We start from the raw sequence: 19,912 nt of genomic DNA on the forward strand, positions 1-19,912 counted from the left end.
GCATACTCATGACGTACTTACCTACAAATTGATAATATCTGGGCATTTTTCACAATATCAAATAAAGATTAGTCACACATTTTTTTCAAATCGCCTGGAGCCATAAAGTCGCCTCTGGAGGTGTGTGTATATTTTAAGTCTTCTGTGGTTAATTTCTCAATTTGAATATAAAGCGTGGTGTTTTCTCTTTCTAACACAGTAAGATCATATTTCTCTCCATGACAGTAAGGGAGATACAACCATATGAGCTGTTCCCAAAAGCGAACAAATTGACTCTATTGGAAAAAGCTGTTTGCTCCCAGCTATTAAATAAGATATTATGTATCGTATAAATAAATCCTTTCTTAGAACAACTGCGTACTTAACTCAATTTCTCCAAAAATGTTCTGTTGGACAAAAACGAACTAGAGCGACGAAATGGCAATCTGACAAAGAGCCACTTTGTCAGTGGATTGTTGGAAAGAAAACGAAACAAATGATTTAACATACAATAATAAAGTATCCCGGGAAGATGTGGCATAAGAATCGGAATAACAGAAGAATATGTGTGTGTGCAAGGAGTGTGTAATCATCATTGTAAATGTTTGTTTGTTCAAAATCTCTCAAAGTTCTTCAGCGATTGCTTTGACATTTTGACACAATATTGTATTCTGATACGCATGTGTTTTTGAATACCTGTATTATGTAGATGTTACCTGTCACAGGTAAAAACATGCTTTTTTGGAAAACAGCGCCATCTGTTGGACGTAAAAGCAACACGAGCTATTGTTTCTCATAGACTGAGCCACAGCAACGCGTGGCGGGGTTCAGACAGTTCTTAAATAATAATAGGACTTACTAATTTAAGTGTTTATTTTTAAGCTTTACATTTAAAAAAGAATAAACAAACATGTTTTATAATGAACTATTATAACCTTAATATTTTGTATATTTAAATAAAGAAATTATGTCAGCAAAAAACAAAACAAACCAAATAATGTTTTGTTTACATTGTAAATATATATATATATATATATTCTGCGTAAATTTTAATAATATTACAAGCTAAAATACAAACATTATATTAATTTTTAAAATACACTTTACATGCATTTTTAAGTATAAAAAGTTGTAAAATAAATATTTATATTTATTTGTGAGAGGAATGAATAAAATTTCCCTACAGAAGTCTTCATCGCCGGAGAGAGCCCACTCTGTCTCTTGGAATTAACCTCAACTCTGACCCGTGTTTCAGGAATATATTGCCTACAATCAAACAAAATACCATATTTTAGTATATAAATATACAATCAATTCTGTTTTACATGGGGAATACATTCCACAGATACTGTGTAATAAATAGATTATAAGGGTATGTATGTATCCTGTGTAGGCACAATTGGAGCAGTCGCAGAGCAGGGCGCTGATAATACCTAATACAGCACCCTTGAGGTTCTTACCAGTGCTCATCACTCTGATCACTGCCACACGGTCGCAACAGATCATGTGATACGTCAGTCTCCGTCTCGTCAGTAAGATGCTGCTGGAACGAGCCAGAGGGCGTGTCACGAGATGCAATAGGTTAGAAATCACTGGTTAAATTCTTTCTTTACCTGTATAATTGCAAGAAATGAAGCAATTGCTACTACATATTACATCTCATTTCATCTCAAGGCGTCTCCAGGCTGTCTCCGACCTGTGCTGCCAAAGCCCTCCTCCGTCAATAGCAGACCCAATTCTGCTTTGCTTCTCCCAACACATATAGGTAATCATTGAATATGATTGTACTAACCTGCGGTCTGTTGAGGATTAATGCCTATTCCATCATCAGTGATGATGGCACTGGTTGCCGGGGGCACCTTGAACTCTTCGGCCGCAAACTTCAAGACGGCGGTAAAAGGTGTGGCTTCTGGTACACTTAATCTATAAACAAACAAGCAAAGGTTGTTAATATCAGAGTTCAATATGCCTTAACTCCTAGACGGCTGTTTGATGTTGGGAACAGTGAACTTTAAAACATACTATGGATCCATTTTAAATTATCGGTACGTCTTTTATGAGTTGTTACATTTTTAATATCTGTCCCCTTGGTCCTGTGAGTTCTGGCATCATTAATTTTGCATAACTTTTTCTGTCTGGAATTTGTAGGTCAATCAATGCAGTTGTTTTCATCCTGCTATATCATATCTATCATGAGCTATGTAGATTTGAAATAGCTATTTCACTTAAAAACTAAGAAAATGAAAATCTATAGCCATATTTAGCTACTCTTTGGGCAGTATTACCTGTTTATTACTTAAAAATATGAAAAAATATTTTCAAAAAATGGTTTTTTGCTTGGACGAATTCGAGTAGTAAAACTAGGAATACTTGGCTAATTTTTATAGCACCATTATTGTGAAATATCACCTCAAGGGAATTAAATCCTTATTTTATCTCAATCCAGGTAACAAAGGCATAAGATAAACATGAATAGACTTGTTCCTTGGTTGGTATCAATATATGAAGAAAAGAGGGGGGTCTAGCAGACTCAAATTGATAACTTAACAGTATTGGATCGATAAACATAACTTCCGACGATTTTATATCAATATCCCGAACATGGTTGCGCCATCGATACCCGAACCGATATTGACACGAAATATAATAGGAAGTTGTTATACAATAGCAACAGTGGCGCATCTGATCATGAATAGAAAATTCCTGAATATTAAAAGTATCGTAGAATTGAAACTTAATATACATTGGAAGTCTGCATGAAATTTTTTATGTAAAAAAACAGAGTTGATTAGTCAAAGAAACAATTAGTCTAACTAACAACTTTCGTTTCTCCAAGCTGGAGTGGAATCAATAGATCATATATTAGATGAATTAATTAAGTCAATGGATCGTGTATATGATTTCTTTCAATTCTAAGAGCTTCGTTAGTTCACCTCCAATAAGCCAGCTGCAGTGCGGAACAAACGACATCATTCAAAAAGTTCTATATATTGACAGCTTATCTGACACCTAGGAGGCTGCGCTTAAAGCGGGAGCTTTTGTCTACTGACTGTCGGAATCATAATCTGACCGCGCTTGCAAATATCGCTATCTGACCATAGATGACGAATAGAAAACCCAATATCATATTGACATAGGGTTTTATCGATCTACGGTGCTGGATACCCCGATAAGACCTCAAGATAGACAATAACAAGGCCATTGGCTCAAGAATAATGTGTTATAATCAAAGTAATATTTAAGGGTTCGTGGGAATTCATACATTGAATAAAACAGTATGATAGAAAAGATACCAATGTCTATACAAGTAAACAATTTATTACATAAAACAAAAAAATACAAGTATCAAAGAAATCCAGTTGTGAAAATCAATCTAAAAATATATCCTCATCATAAAAAGTGTCCAAATTCTTCCACAGCATTTCATTACTGACGGCACACTCTTTATAGACAGAATCCCAAAAAGCCAAAATAGGAAATGAATCATTGACCAAAGTTAAAAAATCGTAACGCATTTCACTGGAGTCCTTTATAAATAATTTAACAACATTGACAAAGTCTTTATGAGTTAAATCGGGGCACAAAGATGTAAGTCTATTGCTAATCCATACATCTTCTTCTAATTCAGATTTCTCTGAATAGATATGTCCACTGCAGTGAATTAAAAACAATACTATCTCTTTAAAAATGTCTTTGAAATTTTTACAAACATTGTAAAGTAGCACTTTGTCCAAGTCTTTTAACAACCAAAGCCAAAATGTTGAGTTACACTTGTCACGTTCCATCAATTTATTCAAAACACATTGTTCCATTATTTTTTTTGTTTCAATGTAACCATCAAAATTTAATGCGTTAAAAATCTGTTGCACATTTTCAAATAAACCAAAATTATCGTTGCATAGCATGTTATTGATTATATTGGTCTGTGAATCAGACTTAGTGTTCAAATAATTTAAAAACAGTTCACATTTTAGATTATTTTCAGTTTGTTCCCCGACTTTGATCTCGTTTGCGTACTTTTCCACAACGTTATAAGAAGCTGATTTTAATATCAATGTCTTCAGAACGCATTGCAATCTTTTTTCACCAAACATTCTGAGATATTCAGATATTGCTGTGTCTGCTATTTCGGTTTCCAAATCTTTGACCAAGAACTTTTCAAGAATACAGTCTGCAGATGTAGAAAATATAGTTTTATCCTTGCAAAGAATGTTCTTTCCCCGTATCTCCATCCATTTTGTAAATGAATTAATGAAATCATTGAAAGAACATAACGTGTCCAACTTTTCCATACATCTCTCGATAAAGCTTGCGATTTTATATGCTTTGCACACTTCTTGAGATCCGGTAACATTATTTGGCCATGAATCATTTTCGCATATCTCTAGAAACTTTTCAAAAGCGGTAAATATGTCACGGATATTCTGTGAACCTGCATTATCCGGTTTGGTTGTGGATTCCATGTTTTGTTTGTTTTCTGGGAAGATTACTTCTGAGCTTGCAGTGTCATCTGTTAATGGTTTGACAAAGTATTAGAAAAGTTATTTTTAATAATTACTAATTCACAAAACACAAGCAGTAATCCCAGAAAACAATGCATCAAAATGTAAATCACTCCAACAACCTTTATTAACACGCAATTCCTCATGCACTGTGTGAAATATTTGTCCGAGAAAACGCAGTGCATATTTCCATAAACAGAAAGCGTATTCAATGCTTTCGGACTAACAATAGTCATAAATTTTTACTCAAGAAGATATTTTTTAGTTCTTAGTTAGAAATAAGGATAAACTGCACGCTCAATACACAAAAAGTATATAAATAGCACATTGTTTCAACTTGATTACTACAAGAAATAACTATTTATGTGGTGGCAGATTGTAAAATATGCAATAAGTTTCCATTTTTTCTAAAGTTAAGTTTAAATGTTAGGAAATATGCATAAATTATTAAAATAACCTAAACTAAACCCTAAAAACCTATTTTGTGCATGTTTACTTATACCCCTGACGTAAATAGTTGTCTCATTAGATATTTAAGTTAAAATCACATGTTTTTTTTAAAGAACCTTTTGCGTGCAGCAGAATACCCAAATATCAATGTGCGTGCATTGGTACTAAGCACATTATTAGTGTATTCTTGTTATTTTGGTCCCTAGGGCGTTCTTGCTGTATTCTTGTTATTTTTACAATACACAAATAAAGTATGAATTCATACAGCTGGTATTTAATTTGCTAGCGAGGTTACATAGGAGGTAGCGGTTTAAGAATGATATTTTGTAGAAGAATTATAAAGGGAGAATTGTTAAAAAAATTATTCAAATATACTCACACTTTAAATGGCAGCTTTGGGTCTGATGTCAGTGTAATTTTAAACGTTACTTTAGCCCTGGAAAATAAATTTGCATTAAAAAGAGAGAATGCCATCGCGATTTTCCATATGTTCAATAAATACACATGTGTTGTAATACTTACGCCATTTTCGAGAGCTTTTATGAAATACGAATGGTGCGTCGATTATAAATTTGACATCCAATAAGGAAGATACCGGAAAGTAAAATTGGTTTTAGATAATATTTTAGTTTCCCAGACTAGAATGACAGCAACGTCACTCGCGAGCATAAATATACCACTCTCTAGATCGATATCTTCGGGCTTTTTGTATACAACAGAATTATACAGTACTTAACCACAGATATACAAGCAGTACCTACCGTGCGGAAAAGAGCAGTAGACAAGATAGAAAAAACTCAAGGTCATCTAAAAGTAAGATGCAACCATAGACAATATAATTGCTCTCGGCCTACTCCATTCATTCACTAGCCCAAAAAAATATTTTAAAAATAAAAATGTCCTTGAAGCAGAAAAATGTCGAAATGTTTTCCAAGGGCAAGGTTCATCTGACTAAGAAAATAAACTTTTACAGTGCATTTCCTTAAGATGAAACTTGTTAATCTGAGAAGAAGAAACCCAAAATGACAAGAAATTTGCAACAACACTGAAGAAAATTTCCAAAACATGATTGTCCGACAGTACGACGAAGAATTCCGTCATTTTTTAGCCTCATGAACTCATGGTTACATATGTTTAAAAATCTTTAATTTCACCAAAACAATAAGATAATACAGGATAACACTAATCAATAACATGAATAAGTTGGTCGATATAATAAATAACATTTATACGTTGTGGAGGAAGACATATGCCAAGTATGTTACGTAATAACCTAAAAACTGTCAATTCACTTTAAACTTGAACTTACGTAGGTAGGTTGAATATATGTTTGTAACTCGCTAACACTATACTGGCTTATATTGTATTTTTATCACGAACAACTTTAAAACGACGGAAATGATAGTATTTCGGCAGCAAATGACAACCCGCGTGTATAAATAAACCATTCACGGCAAAATTCCGTCATCTCTTTCTGTTACACGAGTCATTATGGTAGAGAGCGAGAGATCAAACCAATCCTTCTGCTCTCACCAATGAGATCTGAGATTTTAGCCATATTATTCGTTTTCTATAAGAATTTTGAGGTGGGCGTGGCGGTTTCAAATGAGTTTCAAGGCCAAAGCTGAGAGAAATGCCCCTGCTCGCGAGCGATGTCAAAAATATATTGTCTATGGAAATTCGGAATGGACAAGTGTGAGCATAAAGAAACCAGCATAACCAGCGATAACCAGTGAGAGTGGTTTATTTATGGGACAAGTATTCGAAATAGATGCCAGAGTTCATATTTATGCCAGAGTTGCAAGTGTATACAAACAAAAGATGTGAATAACACAAGTCGAGAGTGGTTTATTTATGCACAAGTCACTACTACCCGTAGCCGGTGAGACTACGCATATGGGACCGGCCCTGACCCTCCGGGCGCCTGGAGCTAGTAAAAAACTCAAGAGCGCTGCCTCTTGGCTCCTTGACGATTTAGCACCCGGAGAGGACTGCTCATAAATAAACCACTCACAGACTAATATTTTTGCTATTTGTTTTTGGGGTGTTATATCGTGTTAAGCTAACTCCTTCTAACTCACGGACTGCTCAATTGCGCCAGTATAGAACTGGCCATGGACTGGCCATGTATGCATGACTAGGCCGGTCCGCGCTACACTAGGTGGTCCAATAGCGAGCATCTAGGGAGTGCGCCCGGCGAGCATCGGCCGCATAAATAAACCCACTCACGTCGGCCGCCTGCTATAATTTGTTGCATAGAGTTCTATACCAGGTGTGGCGAACCTAGGGCACGCGTGCCCGAGGTGGCACGTTTGATCATTTGGATGGCACACTAACGATTTCCAAGTTCAATATTTTTTTATAGTTTAAAAAATATTTTTTTTTGATTTGACAAGTTGTTTCAAAAATATCTGAACAATCGTTCATATTCTTCTTTTCTTTGCAAATGTAACAGTCATTCTGTTGATTTTTTTCAAAACAGAATTGGGTTGTTTCAACTCAAATTTAACTTACGTTACATTTGAAAATTTCATTCAATGTTCCCCGCCATTGATTGTTTCAACAGCAAAAATCTCATTGATAAATAACTAATATGTACATTTATTGATTATGACTTTATTTTTATGAAACTCTTTTTTAATTTTTAAGCTTATGAATAAAATTTAAAAAAAAACCTTTTTTTATCTATTTGGTAAATTTTTTTACAGCTTGGGCACGCCACACAATCTAGAAATAATATTTGAGGATTTTTGGCACGCGGGCCCAAAAAGGTTCGCCACACCTGTTCTATACTATTTAGCTCCGAGCGCGCACCCGGAGCACTTGCTGTAACTAGTCCCTATGCACTGATAAAAACCTAACACAGAATCTTTGTGGTATTTACTTGCGCCAGGCGCCGTTTGACTCGGGGCCGGTCCTGTATGAACCTACAATCCACGAATTCTGTGAGCTTGGATGAGGACTTTTTTTTTTTTTTTACAGTAATACCGCACAAGAGTCCCAACTGCTCCCGTCTGGAGCCAGTGAGACTATGGCATCCCCAATTGGGGTATGTTGTGAGGCTGAGGGTATTGGGGAGGGGAGGGAGATGGGGAAGAGGAAGGTGGGGAAGTACCTGGCTATTCAGATCTGGTCACCAAACACGGATAAAGCCATTTCAAGCAACGTTTCAATTCTGAATGGTGGTCTTACACCAGGGCGATACTGAGAGTATCTTCCACTCTGGAACGTGCCGCAAATATACTATATATTATTTTAAATTAATTAATTGTGAAATAACACAAATTAATCAAATAAAATTTATTTGCGCACGCCGGGTTCGAACCCGCGACCTTCGGATCTGTAGTCAAAAGCGTATACCACTAGACCACGCCGGCCGTCAAACGTCGACTGGGGAGGGAAAGGAGATAAAGACGAGAAAGATTCAGAAAGTACTAGGTATGCTATTTAGATACAAAATAGCAGTGATATTGAGAATGTCTGCCACTATGGAACGAGGGGCAAATCATGAATATGTGAAATAAAATGCATCACGTTGAGTTTTTTCCGAGCCAATGAGCTTACCGCTTGTTCCAGAGAGTTTGTGGTTTATACAGATAGATTTTTTCATTGTAACCTCTCCCTGCCTTCTTCCCTCTTTGGACCATGCAAAAATTACGGATTTACAAATTTATTTGCGCTGTAGGGATAACCACTAATGTATGCAACTTGAACCAAAAAATATAGGAATAAAACTTATTTATTTCATAACATCTTGAATCTCGATATACTAAACTTGTCAGTCGGCCGAAAGAGGAATCACCCAAAAGTAAACCACTCACGAATTAACCATAAAATGAATAATTCTAGTAGCCAATTGCATTTTTTTTATTCTCTGTCTTTAGATAGACGGAGAGCGGTTTATTTAAGCATCGATGACACGGAGCTAGTTTACGAGCTGCTAGTCGACGAGTCTACAAGTTAGCGAGTAAGCGAGTTAGCGAGTGTCGATGACACACAAAACTTTCCACTCGCTCAGTAGCACTCAGTAGCGAACTAGCTAGCGAGTTGGAATCACGTGTTATTTTGCGTGACGTGTTGTTTGCATTCTATCGTTTATTTTTTTAAGTTGAAAAATGAAGTGAACACGCGTGATATTACAGAGTTTCTCAACATCTACGAACAATACCCTATTTTATGGAATATAAAAGACAAAGAGTATTGTAACACAAAAGTAAAGGATGAAATTTTCAAATACCTCTTAATTAAACTTAACCGAAAACAACTAACTGTCGGTATGGATGTGAAGCAACTGAAGACAAAAATAAAATCAATAAAAGACGTATACAGACAAGAAATAAATAAAATTGAAAAATCCAAGTTTTCGTTGTAAATCCTTCTTGATAGCATAAGCTAAGATAACTACTGCCGCGCGAACTACTTCCGTTGACATTTTTTGCTGACTGCCAAAACGCAAAGATACTCGCAACTAGTTACTAGCAGCGATGATGACACACGGCTAGTTAACTAGCTTATAAGCCAACACGCCAGCGAATGGCGAGTAAATTAGCCCGTCTACTCGCTGCTTTTTTACAATCGGATAGTCAACTAGCAGATTGTAAAAAAGCCGATGACACGGGGCTAGTTTACAAGCTGCTAGCGAACTCGCTGGCTTGTAGCTTGTAAACTAGCCCCGTGTTATCGATGCTTTATGATGCGCTTTTTCCATAGAAAATATAATTCTGTATTCCGTTGACAGCTGAAATCTTTCGGTTTGTCTGAAAGCGACTGAAATATATTATTATTTATTTATTTTTCTATTAAAACAACCATTTGAAGAGATATAGTTAAGCATTTAACGGATTTTGCATTTAGGCGGTGAACGCATCTCTACCCATGACAAGTTCCCTTGTGTCCCCGAGTGATCTGGGAGAAATGCAAATGTCAAACAGCGAACCCGAATCCTCACACAGTCTCCTCCAGTCACAAGATGGTTTGTTTTGAATAGTTTATCGTTACTTTATTTGGTATTGTTTTCAAAATACCAGTTAATAACAATCAACTGTTATCTGTTGTCATCTTTTATTTAAGAATTTCAATGTGTATTTTAATGTGCATCTCAAAATAAATATATTTTCATCCTTTTCTTGGAATAAAAAATTTGGGGGAAATTTGAAAGTTGCTGTATTAAAACCAAAACGTTAAGGTGGCAAATCACCCTTTCCTTTCAATGTTATGAGTAGAATTAAAGTGTTATACAGGATGGGGCAAAAGTAATCACCCGGTGTTCTTTTGCTGTAATTTTTTTTAATGATAAACTTTGGTACTGCTTGTTATTCCGCGTTATTGCGGAGTAAACCGATTCATGTCTTATCGATTTGTATTCTGCGTTTGTTTACTTCACAAATGTAAAAACCGAATTGACATCTGGCGCCATTTGCAAAAGTTATAGCGTTTTCCAATTGGGTGATTACTTTTGCCCCACCCTGTAGATTATCATAATGGTTAAAGTTTTCAATGGAAATTTTAAGCATGAAATGAATAGTTCTAAAATATAATACCTAAAAATATTAGGTATATCTCCAATGAATTTATGTGTATTTCGTAAGATGGGTTCAATCTAGTTTATATATATGTATGTAAACCGGATTATGTTTGGTAAATATTTGGTTTCAATGGATAACGCCAGTGTCCAAGCCAATAAAATGTCAGTAAACAACAAAAAAACGTTTTAATTGAATTTTTTAAAATTTGTGCAATTTTTATGAATATCCTGTGTATTCATAATGTTAGTGTATTTTTTATAATCAATACTATGGATTAATCAAGTACGACAGGCGTTGGGAAAGTCTGGTGTCAGCGGCTCTCCATGGAATGCAGGACTGTGAGGAATGGAGCAGCCTGTTTCATCAGGGCAGTTGTAGTGAGGTTCCGATCTCAGCAATGAGGCAATGCATCAAGACCGAGGTATGATATCTGAATCTTGTTTCCACCAGGTGGCAATGCCAGTGGCGAGGAAGTGGCGGGCGGCGCGCCGAGCGGCAACAACACGCCGTCCGGCGACACGGCCTCGCGCCAGTCCAACCTGCAGCGCATCCAGCAGCGCAAGCAGCAGGTCTACAACTGGGCGCACAACAAGAAGCTGCTCAAGCTGGCCATCTACTCGGCTTGCCAGGTAATGGGGGACAAACAGGACAGTAATGGGGGACAGGACAACTGCACTATTTTGCAGAACAGGACAACTGTTCAAAGCAAAGTGTGTTCTGAGATATTATTTAGTGTTAAACATTTCATTGACTGTAGTGAGCGTGTGTTATTTCAATTATGATGTTTTTCTACATCATTCAATTATTTTCTGTAATAGAGAAGGAATGATGCCTTCTAATTTTGATGGGGAACATTGCATTTATTCTATTTATATATCGGTGAACAATGCATTTCTCCTTTTCGATAATGGGACAAAAACATTTTTTCATCACAAACAATAGTACGGCGCCTCTGAGGTGATTTTTCGTAAAAATGGCGCTCTACAAATTATCCAATTATGATTATTATCATGAAAACTTTATGATTTTTGCTGAGAACCATTAAAAACTTTAATTCAGGTCCTGTCATGGAAATTTTATTTGTCTCATTAGTTTGTAGCAAATTAGAATAATTCCGTCGTTTGGTCGCCTCAACATAAATTTCACATAAGAAATTTTGAAAGAGTTCTCGATTGATTTATAATCGAAATTTTCTTCGATTTATTAATTTTACTTTAATTCCCTTAGAACAAATAAACTACACTTTTTTAATTTAATTCCTTTAAAGTACATACACTCACACTTGAGAATCAGAGAAGGACAAGCGACCCTAGCTTCTTTATTTAAATTGTAAATTCATAGCTCAACTGTTGCTGTTGAGTCTAGTCAACTTAAGAGTACCTACTCTACACATTAAGCATGAGGATCTAATTCAATTTCACCGGTGGCAAACAAATTATGAATCAAACTCGCCAAATCCTCTGCTACATTGTTTAGCAAACGAATTTACAAATGATATCGACATTTTCAGCTTTACAAATTCAATGTAAAGCGTACCTAATTAATTTTTTAGGTCAAAATTTTGTTTCTGAAAAGATTTTTTTTTTAATAATTTTATATAATTGTAAACCATAGGCTGCTTCAAAATGTTTGAATTTTTTTTTTCAAATATTCCACGGGGCACTTTTTCATGTTTCCATGTGTCACTATTTTTTTTCAAATTTTTTAATGCTGTTTTAGGAAAAAAAGTTAATGGTTTAACAAAAAAATACTAGAATATGGTATTAAAACTGAGTATCTATTTTAAGCAATTTTTTTATAAAATTTAGTTTAACAAAAAAATAAATAATTACATGAAAAATTCAAAATGATACAATATAATGAATGTTGTCACCCACAGAGCCAGGACTGCACCTGCACGGGGTGGAAGACCCCGGTGCCCGTGGCCAAGACGGGCCCCCGAGCGGACTCGGCCCAGCCGCCCCTGGCCAGCTTCTCCGACCCGTGCCGGAACTGCTCCCACAGCCTAGGTATGCCGCCTCACTGTACACCACTGCACATTGCACCTATGTAAAGCGACAGTCGGTAGGACTTGGCTGCATCTGCAAATCCTCCACACAAGTGCTTTTCAAAGTGGGGGTCTTAGTATTATACTGCCCTTATGAAGCTACGGTTGTAGCGAAACCTGGTCGGCATTAAGTATTATAGATGTTTAGTATTATACTGCCCTTATGAAGCTACGGTTGTAGCGAAACCTGGTCGGCATTAAGTATTATAGATGTTTAGTATTATACTGCCCTTATGAAGCTACGGTTGTAGCGAAACCTGGTCGGCATTAAGTATTATAGATGTTTAGTATTATACTGCCCTTATGAAGCTACGGTTGTAGCGAAACCTGGTCGGCATTAAGTATTATAGATGTTTAGTATTATACTGCCCTTATGAAGCTACGGTTGTAGCGAAACCTGGTCGGCATTAAGTATTATAGATGTTTAGTATTATACTGCCCTTATGAAGCTACGGTTGTAGCGAAACCTGGTCGGCATTAAGTATTATAGATGTTTAGTATTATACTGCCCTTATGAAGCTACGGTTGTAGCGAAACCTGGTCGGCATTAAGTATTATAGATGTTTAGTATTATACTGCCCTTATGAAGCTACGGTTGTAGCGAAACCTGGTCGGCATTAAGTATTATAGATGTTTAGTATTATACTGCCCTTATGAAGCTACGGTTGTAGCGAAACCTGGTCGGCATTAAGTATTATAGATGTTTAGTATTATACTGCCCTTATGAAGCTACGGTTGTAGCGAAACCTGGTCGGCATTAAGTATTATAGATGTTTAGTATTATACTGCCCTTATGAAGCTACGGTTGTAGCGAAACCTGGTCGGCATTAAGTATTATAGATGTTTAGTATTATACTGCCCTTATGAAGCTACGGTTGTAGCGAAACCTGGTCGGCATTAAGTATTATAGATGTTTAGTATTATACTGCCCTTATGAAGCTACGGTTGTAGCGAAACCTGGTCGGCATTAAGTATTATAGATGTTTAGTATTATACTGCCCTTATGAAGCTACGGTTGTAGCGAAACCTGGTCGGCATTAAGTATTATAGATGTTTAGTATTATACTGCCCTTATGAAGCTACGGTTGTAGCGAAACCTGGTCGGCATTAAGTATTATAGATGTTTAGTATTATACTGCCCTTATGAAGCTACGGTTGTAGCGAAACCTGGTCGGCATTAAGTATTATAGATGTTTAGTATTATACTGCCCTTATGAAGCTACGGTTGTAGCGAAACCTGGTCGGCATTAAGTATTATAGATGTTTAGTATTATACTGCCCTTATGAAGCTACGGTTGTAGCGAAACCCGGTCGGCATTAAGTATTTACCTATAAGTGATGTTTACAAAGTTATTGTTAATTTTAAATTAAAATATTATTCTTCGATGGAAAGACTTCTACCATCATGTAGCATCACCTTGCGAAGTTAGTGCACTTTACCCCCAGACACCTGCATATATTTTGCTATTTAATTTTTTTTTTTAAATAAATCTTTTGGGTGATATAGAGAGGAAACATTTTCTCTTTCATCCATTACTAAGAAGATACAATTTATTCTTCGTATTATCATTAACATGGATGAACGAGATTTATGTTGGGCCGAAGAGTGTTCCTCTCACTGTCCACTCTGTTCATATACAGAATGTCTACTATTTATATCTACCTATTAAATGCAAGGGTTCTGTAGTTTTATGTTCATAGTTGTTAGTTTTGAAAATATAAATACTATCAATGGTCACTAACACTTGAACTGGGCGAAGCCTAACCAAAAGCCTCCCGCAGGGCCTGGTAGCAATTAATATTATGTCTGATGGTATGACGGTGGTGCTGGTTTGTTCTATCTCCAGAGTGGCACGTGTCCCACCTGTCCGTGTGCTCGGCGCAGGAGGTGAACCGACTCCTGGGGATGGTGGTTGACGTTGAGAACATCTTCATGAGCATGCACCGCGAGGATGATCAGGACACCAAGAGAGTCTACTATTATCTATTCAAGGTAAACACATTACTTTGTCAACAAAAGATAGCTTTGCGTTTATTTGTTGGGCTTCTTGTTCGTGAGAGAAAATGATGAACAAAGATTTTAAAATTGTTTAATTTTTCAAAATTGGTAATAATATTGAATACAGCCCCGATTTACTAAATCTTATTTCATATACATATATACCAGTGAGAACTACTCTCTATTACGACAGTAAACCTCGCGTCCAAAAAGTATGTTTCTAATTGATTTTTCCGATTTGACAGCTTGTACAATCCTCTGATTGAGTGTAATTTCAGCTCCTAAGGAAGTGCATAGTTACAATGAGCAAGGCACAGATCGACGGGCCACTCGGGCAGCCCCCCTTCGAGCGCCCCTCCATCGCCAAGGCCATCACCAACTTCGTCCTCTTCAAGTTCAACCAGCTCGCCCAGCGCGAGTGGCAGACCATGTACGATCTAGCCAAGATGTTCCTGCACTGCTTCAACCACTGGAATTTCGAGTCTCCCAGCATCAGGAAGATGGTTCGTATCTAGTACCAAAACTATTTAACCTTGGGGGGTGGGGGGTGAGTCTGTATCTTTTGCGTTACCTAACGCAGCTTTAAATGAGTTAACAGCATGCAACGTACGTAAATATGAACTCCTAACTTATGACTCATTCAATCTGCATTATAAAAGATACAGAAACATCCCCCTGTTATCATCAATCATGTAAATGGATTATACTGTTTTTCACAATAAATCAGTAAAATAAAATAAAAAAAATCATCTGTGCATATGTGATTCATCGGCCGCTATCCCCGTACTCATATGTTTCATTACGTGATCCATGAAATTTCACTAAAACATACATTGTGTCACAATGTACCACATCCATGAAGTTTCACTAAAACATACATTGTGTCAAAATGTACCACATCTATGAAGTTTCACTAAAACATACATTGTGTCAAAATGTATCACATCCATGAAGTTTCACTAAAACATACATTGTGTCAAAATGTACCACATCCATGAAGTTTCACTAAAACATAAATTGTGCCACAATGTATCACATCCATGAAGTTTCACTAAAACATACATTGTGTCGAAATGTACCACATCTATGAAGTTTCACTAAAACATACATTGTGTCAAAATGTACCACATCCATGAAGTTTCACTAAAACATACATTGTGTCAAAATGTACCACATCCATGAAGTTTCACTAAAACATAAATTGTGCCACAATGTATCACATCCATGAAGTTTCACTAAAACATACATTGTGTCGAAATGTACCACATCTATGAAGTTTCACTAAAACATACATTGTGTCGAAATGTACCACATCTATGAAGTTTCACTAAAACATACATTGTGTCAAAATGTACCACATCTATGAAGTTTCACTAAAACATACATTGTGTCAAAATGTACCACATCCATGAAGTTTCACTAAAACATAAATTGTGCCACAATGTATCACATCCATGAAGTTTCACTAAAACATATATTGTGTCGAAATGTACCACATCCATGAAGTTTCACTAAAAAATACATTGTGTCAAAATGTACCACATCTATGAAGTTTCACTAAAACATACATTGTGTCAAAATGTACCACATCCATGAAGTTTCACTAAAACATAAATTGTGCCACAATGTATCACATCCATGAAGTTTCACTAAAACATACATTGTGTCGAAATGTACCACATCTATGAAGTTTCACTAAAACATACATTGTGTCAAAATGTACCACATCCATGAAGTTTCACTAAAACATACATTGTGTCAAAATGTACCACATCTATGAAGTTTCACTAAAACATACATTGTGTCAAAATGTACCACATCCATGAAGTTTCACTAAAACATAAATTGTGCCACAATGTATCACATCCATGAAGTTTCACTAAAACATATATTGTGTCGAAATGTACCACATCCATGAAGTTTCACTAAAAAATACATTGTGTCAAAATGTACCACATCTATGAAGTTTCACTAAAACATACATTGTGTCAAAATGTACCACATCCATGAAGTTTCACTAAAACATAAATTGTGCCACAATGTATCACATCCATGAAGTTTCACTAAAACATATATTGTGTCGAAATGTACCACATCCATGAAGTTTCACTAAAACATACATTGTGTCAAAATGTACCACATGGTGTGATACGATGCGTTCTAAAGGCCAGCCTTGTAAAGACTAATGGGCAGCTCCATCCAGAATTACTTTCAATCCTCTACTAGCTAAGTTCTCCATCATTGCACAAGCTACTTTTTCATGTGAAGTGACGGAATTTAAATATTGTCTAACCTAAAAATCGCCAGCAGAGACATACCCTTGGCTTTTTCTGGAACCATTGGTATTTATTGAAATGTTTTAAAAGACATCTAAGATAGTAGTCATTTTGTATTAAATTTATGCTCAATAATGATATAGTCTTTTTTACAACACATCATATGTTCTGTCTTGATTCAAAACACCCACTTTTAACCATTAACCGATTTGTTTTTCAGCAGGTGTCAAATCCAGAAGACATTTCGGCCTATCAGATCAACTACACAAGGTAACACATAATTAAATTTAAATATTTAACTAATGTTTTTATAGTCAAAATGTAAGATGCGTAGGTTTGTACCAAAATAAAGCACATTTATATATATTTTTGATATTGACAATTCGTGGTGGAATTGTATTATAATGATTATTGAAACTATTTAATGATATATTGAAACAATTTAATGGTTTATTGAAACAATGTAATGGTTTATTGAAACAATTTAATGAGATCATCAATACGTCAACAGTCAGCTGTCAAAACTATTTCAGATTTTTTTTAAATTTTATGAACTTGTGTTAAATTAACAGAAAACTATAGTAGGGATTTATCCCAACTGACTTAACTCAATCGTTAATAGGTCGTATAAAATGCTTGGTTTCGTGCTACGTGTAAGTAAAGTATTCAGTAATCCGCGTACAATTATAATGTTATATTTGGCATTAGTCAGAAGTACACTGGAATATGCATTGCATATTTGGAATCCACAATATACACTTTATATAAATATTATAGAACGTATCCAAAACAAATTTATAAAATATATTACATACAAATTCAACAATAACTTTGAGTGTACATTTGAAACTTTGCAGCGAAGACGAGCAATAGCTGACTCAATATTTATACACAGAATTTTAAACAATGACATTGGCTGTACTGAACTTCTGTCCTTTATTAACTTTAACATACCTTTGAGACGTACACGACATACAGTGCTATTCCACACGATTAATTATAAAACAATTGCAGCATCTAATTCGTCAATTAACCGAGCTCTTCAAACTCTAAAGAATATTTGTCTAAACTCTAACATTGATATTTTTTCGGATTCACTGCCCAAATTCAAATGTGGCATCATGTAAATAATTTAAAGTGTTCAATACATACAGACACACACACACAAACAATCATATATACATTACACACACACCTATATACTACACACGTCAACTGGTAATTAAGGAATAAACGTACCACTTAGCAGACATAACAAGGAAACATATCATAGGTACCTAACAGGAAGTATCTTATTCCTGTATATTGTTTCATCTCTATAAATCATGTACTGTTTGTTTCTATAATATAAAATAAAATTAAAATAAAAAGATTCAACTTTTTTTATATAAAGGCAATCATGTATTATTATATGAGTTGGGAATTTTGAAAAAATAATTTAATCTAAATCTAAAACGAAAATTATTATTCAATTAAGTAGCATTTTGTCGAAATCTAAACGACGCTTTCCTAATTGACGTTCTTTACATACTATTGCGTCTAAGATATATGAAGGATCACGAACATTCGTAGACCTTGACGGCACGTACCAGACATATCGCAATGAGCATATATATATATGTATATTCTAGCTGCGGAAGTGTGATTTATGATGCTATAGATCTTTCCGGCATGTACCAGACATATCGCAATGAACATATATATATGTATATTCTAGATGGCTAGTCTTTTGTCACGTGCCGGCCTTCTGTGATTCACTGCCCCACTTCGAGACTACTCTTGTGTTTGGACGGACATTGCTGCGGGCGGTTTTCAAATCTGTCTGCAGACAACTGATGGATAAGTGTCACTCCGAAAGGGACAGAATGTCACCAGAGAAGAGGGTGAGCTCCAAATAATTAATTTCCTTCTTTTTAATCTGATCTACGCTGGTGTCGCGTGTTTGATCCATGAAGTTTTACCAAAACACATGCCCGAATTGATTGTTCAACAACAAGATTACCTACCAACTGGCATGACCTTTGATAAGTTAGTCCTGCAGGTAGGAAGATCAAACAGTCGGTGACAGAGAAAACCATTAGGAATAGAGAAATGAATGCTCTTATTGAAAGTCGAGTTTTCAAACTATCCACAAATCAATCTGAAGAAATGTGTAGCAATGTGCACATCCTTTTGATCCTTAGATGGCTCATTATGAGCATACCCGGGAGAAAGTCAGCAGGATAGAGCCTAGGGTAGTAGCCATACTCCCTCAGGTAGAAAAACCTCAAAATTTGTAGTTTTAATGTCTCACAATCGGTTATTGTTGTATCTTCTGAAATATTGGATCGTTAGAATGCACAAAACACTGTTGTCCTTTTATTGACGTAAATTATAATGACACTGGATAGTCAACCAGGAGGCAAATGTCTATATTCCATGACAGTAGGGATGTGTCTCTCCGGTTGACCTTAAGGAGCTATTATATTTATGTAATCTTGTAGTTCTCTGTAATTTCGGTAGCTCTGAATTAATGCTACTAGTGCAATATGTATTTAGCACAGCTAACCAATATATCACAGTTATTAATATTTCACAGTTTAGCAAAAAAAAAGCAATTTCCCTTTGAGAAGAAGCCTGGACATTTATATCGGTATTAATGTATTTAATGATTGAATTTTGAAGGTGCTGGTGTTGACCCACTTCCCTCGTTTCTTGGCACTTCTGGAGGAGGAGATATTCAGCGCCAACTCTCCTATCTGGGACCCGGACTACAAGCAAGTGCCGCCCTCGCATTTACAGGCTATACTTGACAACTCTCGATCTGGTTAGTTTGCTTTCTCTTTTGTCATTACCGAGTCACGATTCCTTGAAACTAGTTTAGCTCATACTACAATCCTAAATAATAATAATAATGTTTGGATCATTTCTATAGCGCTGTTTTTTGTGAGAAAATCACCTCAAGCGCGCTTAACAACTTAATTTATAGATTTAATCTATGCCCTATCACTTTGACTTGTAACTTAGATTTATTACTGGTGGCTCTTAAGTAAGATTAATAGTTGTGACTTACAACTAAGACTTATAACTGACTTATTACACAATACTGCTACAATATGACTTACAACTACATAACGACTAACAAATAGTTGGAA

At 35.8% G+C, this 19,912-nt stretch overlaps 2 protein-coding genes across 4 annotated transcripts in view; one reads left to right on the forward strand and one right to left on the reverse strand.

Annotated features, from left to right (window-relative positions):
* Window positions 1-5,589, reverse strand: Ufm1 (Ubiquitin-fold modifier 1). 2 transcript variants are annotated; one of them, XM_089644780.1, is made up of 4 exons: window positions 5,454-5,589; window positions 5,311-5,367; window positions 1,772-1,902; window positions 1-1,245 (listed from the first exon to the last, which is right to left on the reverse strand). In XM_089644780.1, exons 1-4 carry the CDS (start codon window positions 5,456-5,458, stop codon window positions 1,172-1,174), a joined length of 267 nt encoding a protein of 88 aa, XP_089500906.1. In that variant the 5' UTR covers window positions 5,459-5,589; the 3' UTR covers window positions 1-1,171. The 2 variants fall into 2 exon arrangements, with proteins under 2 accessions (XP_089500906.1, XP_089500905.1); XM_089644779.1 differs by lacking the exons at window positions 1-1,245; window positions 1,772-1,902 and adding an exon at window positions 2,904-4,489.
* Window positions 5,590-9,694: 4,105 nt separating this feature from the next.
* Gcn5 (Gcn5 acetyltransferase) overlaps window positions 9,695-19,912 on the forward strand; it is a 28,935-nt gene continuing 18,717 nt past the window's right edge. The window contains exons 1-8 of one of the 2 annotated variants that reach the window (XM_089644708.1): window positions 9,695-9,903; window positions 10,907-11,085; window positions 12,336-12,465; window positions 14,351-14,496; window positions 14,781-15,005; window positions 16,999-17,048; window positions 18,496-18,661; window positions 19,443-19,584. In XM_089644708.1, the coding sequence (XP_089500834.1) occupies window positions 9,807-9,903; window positions 10,907-11,085; window positions 12,336-12,465; window positions 14,351-14,496; window positions 14,781-15,005; window positions 16,999-17,048; window positions 18,496-18,661; window positions 19,443-19,584 (1,135 nt within the window). In that variant the 5' untranslated portion in view covers window positions 9,695-9,806. The remainder of the gene's footprint in view (window positions 9,904-10,906; window positions 11,086-12,335; window positions 12,466-14,350; window positions 14,497-14,780; window positions 15,006-16,998; window positions 17,049-18,495; window positions 18,662-19,442; window positions 19,585-19,912) is intronic. The other variant, XM_089644709.1, reaches the window with a different exon arrangement.

The sequence above is a fragment of the Hesperophylax consimilis genome, chromosome 21, assembly GCF_061612785.1.
Source record: "Hesperophylax consimilis isolate HC1 chromosome 21, BYU_Hcon_1.0, whole genome shotgun sequence".
Classification (NCBI taxonomy): Eukaryota; Metazoa; Arthropoda; class Insecta; order Trichoptera; family Limnephilidae; genus Hesperophylax; species Hesperophylax consimilis.